The sequence below is a fragment of the Nannospalax galili genome, unplaced genomic scaffold, assembly GCF_000622305.1.
Source record: "Nannospalax galili isolate Female #2095 unplaced genomic scaffold, S.galili_v1.0 scaffold558, whole genome shotgun sequence".
Lineage (NCBI taxonomy): Eukaryota > Metazoa > Chordata > Mammalia > Rodentia > Spalacidae > Nannospalax > Nannospalax galili.
The window spans coordinates 1,096,346-1,101,368 of NW_008340850.1; the positions used below are offsets into that span (position 1 = coordinate 1,096,346).

The 5,023-nt window shown below is 37.2% G+C and overlaps 1 protein-coding gene across 1 annotated transcript; it reads left to right on the forward strand.

The window, feature by feature from the left end:
• Positions 1–202: 202 nt before the first annotated feature.
• Positions 203–2,558, forward strand: LOC103736371 (putative gustatory receptor clone PTE01). Its single transcript, XM_029564826.1, has 2 exons — positions 203–229; positions 1,572–2,558. The coding sequence occupies exons 1-2, from the start codon at positions 203–205 to the stop codon at positions 2,556–2,558; spliced, it is 1,014 nt and encodes a 337-aa protein (XP_029420686.1).
• The last annotated feature ends 2,465 nt before the right edge of the window (positions 2,559–5,023 follow it).

Genomic DNA, 5,023 nt, shown 5'->3' on the forward strand with positions numbered 1-5,023 from the left:
GGAATTTGGGCCAAGAGGGTAGTCCAGAGGTCCGGGGTGCCAAGAGAAGAAATGGACCAGTGCCTATGCTAGGAGGGGAGACAGGATGTGAGAGGGTGGATGAGGTTATGGGAGTCAAGGCACAGTGGGTGGGGTCAAACTTACCTGGGAAGGACAGTGGCCTCAGGAATGTAAGGTAGGTTAGGGGGCAGGACACCCAGGGATGAAAGCTGGTCTCAGGGGTACAAAGGTGAGGTGGGGGAGGGGACAGGCTTTGAGGGCTCCAGGGGATTAAACTGAGGACTTGGGTTAGTCTGGGTGCAAAGGATCAGGAAGCAGTGGGGAGTCTGGACCAAGAGATTAGTCAGGGGCCTGGGGTGCCAAAAGTAAAAGTGGGCCAGTGCCCACACTAGGAGGGGAGATGGGTGGATATTTTAATTTTTATAAATGTTTGTAGCATGTAACAGTAGTAAACATATGGTTTAAAATATCCCTTTGATCTTTTTCTTTTCCTTCAGTCAGTATCCTACTATGGCTAGTTGTGCTGGTTCATATTTTTTCACCCAAACCCACCAGATTTGCCATTCAAAACTCTATCACAAAGGACCATCACATAACTTGTTTATTTCTATTTAATAGATTTATATATCTATCATCTTACTTCAATAAATGACAGAAACTAAGGTTCCATGTTTTGTCAGATCTTATTGTGAATGAGTTGATTAAAATGTATATGAGAAAATAAAGGAAATAATGTAACTAGTTGAAAGCTTCTTTATAACATTTGGAAATTAATTCCTTCTTAAATGAATATTACAAAAAATTTAATAATAGATTATACAAATGTTTATCCTATATTTTACTTATTAATCTACTCAAATGTGGATATTCGAACATAGACAGTCTGGCCTCAGGCCAAAAGAAATTTAATCAGCATATCAAAGTGTGAAGGGTTTTGTGGTCCCTACTTTTACCGTAGCAGACAATGTTCCAATTTATTGGATTATTTCCTGACATATTGACCAAAGCCATAGTCATCTAAATTTGACTTCTAACAAAGCTAAGAATTATAATATAATTACATAATTTTTCAAAATCAAATACACAAAATCAAGTTAGAAGATCAGAATCATTTAACGACTCCCCTGAGAAACTGTTGCACAGATAAATTTTTATTTCAATCATATAAAATTAAATTGTCAGATTTTGCAGGGTTTAAAATACTTTAATAAAAGGAACTTTACCCAGTGTCTAGTAGTGTAATTGGTTATATTGGAATGCATCATAATTTTGTTATTAGAATGATTTTTTCATAATGGAGAAAGTGATTGTTTCTCCATTTGTTCTCAAAAGAATATATTTTATTCTATTGCACATATTAACTTATTATAGCTAATGTAAATGTCCTTCCAACATTGCTAGTTGTATATCACTAAAGCAGGTGTGGATGGAAGGAGGAAAACTGCACCAGAATTAATAGCAAAAGACTCTAAGTTGATGGCTTTTTTCACAAGTTATTACAGTTTAATGGGAATACTCAGTATTGAAAACTAGATTTGATATGTCTGGAAATTGTAGTTTGTCTATTTCAGTATTTCCCTTTTATCTACCTTCTTCTCTTTGGGAAAAGGTGTCCAAGAAATACAGAACTACAAAATCTAACAGCCGATTCCGAATTCGTACTCCTGAGCCTCTCAGAAGATCCAGAACTGAAGCCCGTCATCTTTGGACTGTTCCTGTTCCTGTACCTGATCACAGTGCTTGGGAACCTGCTCATCATCCTGACTGTCATCTCGGACTCCCATCTCCACACCCCCATGTACTTCTTCCTCTGTAACCTGTCGTTTGCTGACATCTGTTTTGTCTCCACCACAGTCCCAAAGTTGATTTTAGACATCGAAAATCACAGCAGAGCCATCTCCCATGTGGGCTGCTTGACACAGATGTCCCTTTTTATGTTCTTTGGCTGTATAGATGACATGCTTCTAACTGTAATGGCTTATGACCGCTTTGTGTCCATTTGTCACCCCCTGCATTACACGGTCATTATGAATCATCGCCTCTGTGTCCTTTTAATTTTAGTTTCTATTTTGTTTAGTGTTGTGAACTCCCAGGCACACAACTTCATTGCTTTGCAAATTACCTACTTCAAAGTTGTGGAAATATCCAATTTCTACTGTGACCCTGCAGAACTCCTTAACCTTGCCTGTTCTGATACCTCATCTATTAATGTTTCCAGGTATATCCTTGCCACCATATATGGCATTTTTCCCATTTTGGGGATCCTGTTCTCTTATTATAAAATAGTTTCCGCCATTCTGAAAATCAGTGGATCAGGAGCTAAGTACAAAACCTTCTCCACCTGTGGGTCTCACCTATCAGTTGTTTGTTTATTTTATGGAACAGCCACTGGTGTGTACTTTGCATCCTCTTTGTCACATTCTCCCAGAAATGGTTTGGTGGCATCAGTTATTTATGCTGTGGTCACCCCTATGCTGAATCCCTTCATCTACACCTTGAGGAATAAGGACTTTAAAGACTCCCTGAATAGACTGTGCCACAGACATTCAATCTCATGACCTGTGGCATACATGTGCAATGCAAATTCATTTTTAAGCAATGAAACTAAATAGTTACAAATCTCACTTTCTTGGTAATTTTAATATTTCCTTTGTACAGGTTTAATTCATTGTCATGTTTCATAGTAGAACAGCTGTAGGCCATTTTAAGGAGGAGGGAATAGGAAGTTTTAAAAATAGGTACCAGCTGGGTAGGGTTGATGGTTATCTTTCTCTGCCAGTAACATACATAGCACCTTCTAGTGCCATGAAAGTTAGCCAGCAGAGATGTAGTTTCAATGTCAGTACCAACTTGGTTTCCCTTTGTTTGTTCTTGGGTTCAGATATGTTGTGTTTTCTGAAATAGAGTCTTGCCATTCAGTTCTAGTGGATAACCAAGTGCAATGGTAACAGCCAGTATTGGTTGAAGGTCTATGGGATCTCTTTGGTCAACAACCCTCCAAAAGGGAGTCCATTCCAGGCAATGGACTTTTTATTTGCCAGCCCATGGTTTCTATTGTGTAACTATATTTAAACTGTTATAATGTATGTTATGTTGAAAGAAGCTTCTATACCAGGTTTTCATATGACTTTTTATTTTCTAATTTACTTATTTTTATTTTATATTTATGAATATTTTGCCTGCATCTATGTAAGTGCACCCATACTTACATTGCATCTGGAGTCAGAAAAGTGTGTCAGATCCTCTGGATCTGGAGTTACAGATGGTTATTAAACACCATGTAGATGCTGAGAACTGAACCCAGGTCCTCTTTAAGAGCATCCAGTGCTCTTAACTGTAAGCCATACCTATATCCCTCTCCATATGACTTTATCAAAAAAAGGCCTTTAGTGTAAGTTATCCTTCCTCTTATTCCCTCTTCTTTCCTACCCTTCCAAACCTTTCCTATCCATTATTTCCCTATTCCATTAATATCTGTTTATTCTATCTCCCCCTCTATGCACCGTCCCCCTTAGCTCTTTGTTAGTTTCCTGATCTCTAAGATTTTCCAATTGAAACACACCTATCTAAAGATTCAAACCTAGCATCGCTTTCAGACAGAATATGCAACATTTATCTTTTGGGTAAATCTTGGTTATCTCTCCTAGGATGATAGTTAAATAACTATATTCACATTGGGAGAATGAAAAGTTAGTTGAGATCAACGATAGCAATAGTTATACATCAAGAAAAATATATAACAATTACTGCCAGTGAGTTGGAAAATTAATAAACATGAAGTCTCTATTTTTTAAAATCAGAATTTTATCATAATTAAAATGGACACACTAGAAAAGAAATCCTTAGAAATGAAATGTAAGCATGGTCTCCTCTCAGTAGAGAATGAGCCTAGAAACACCTGTTGAGATTTGCTTTCCTCTCTTCTACTTATTCATTTGTTTTATTGGTTTATATCGATATACATAATAATGGACTTCATCATGGTATTTTGATGCATACAAATCACATATTTTATTATATTCATCACCCCATTACCCTCTCCTGCTCCCCTCTTCCTCCATCTAATTCCCTCCATCTTCCCACCTAGGCTTTCTTCTACTTTCATGTTCATTTTTAATTAGTTTTGATGATTCAGTAATTTTATTAGGATTTTTATTAGGATTGCTTACAGTATTCCACAACACCATGCCCTTGGACTATTCCTGCCATATCTCAGGTCCCAGTTCTTGGAAATTTACTCATTATACTTGCTGACAGGTTTTGACTCCCACCTCATCACCACATACACCTTTCCCTTTGAGACCTGTGCTCTGATAACATTGGTTACAACTTCTTCATGGTCCCAAGAAGATTGTGAGCATCCAAAATCACAGCAGTCATTTGCTACTCTGGAAATCTTATCACATTTGGATGGTGGATGAAACGCCTCTGAATTTGATAGTCTGTGAAATGAAAATTGAAAGAACCTGACATGGTAGATAAATACAATAAAATCATATTATCTGGACACAACAAATCAGTTCACATATGAACCCACATAACTTCTAATAGCATGTACAAAACCTTTGCAAGTCCAAGACAGACAAAAGTCAACATGGGTAGAAAAAGATGGGAAAAAATTCCCAGCCCTAGGTGAGGAACTATTGGAAATTTATAGCCATTGGGAGAGGTAACAGTGTTCTTTGAATTTGTGGTAGCTGGTAGGGTGAACAGATTCCAAGGATAGGCTCACACTCAAGAGCATTTGGGGAACACAAATTAGACTCAATAGGCTTTTAAAGCAATATATATATATGATATACATGTTATATATATGATAATATTTATATATCAGGAAGTTGGGTTGGGGGAGAATAACAAGTCTGAAAGTGGACATGGAAGAGGATGTTTGAATATGATCAAGATGCAATGTATGAAATCCTCAAAGAATCAATAAAAATACCTTTTAAAACTCATTAAGTGGACTAGTGAAATGAATGGACCATTGTGCAAAGATCAAAACCCACTTCCCAACTGCTCAGTA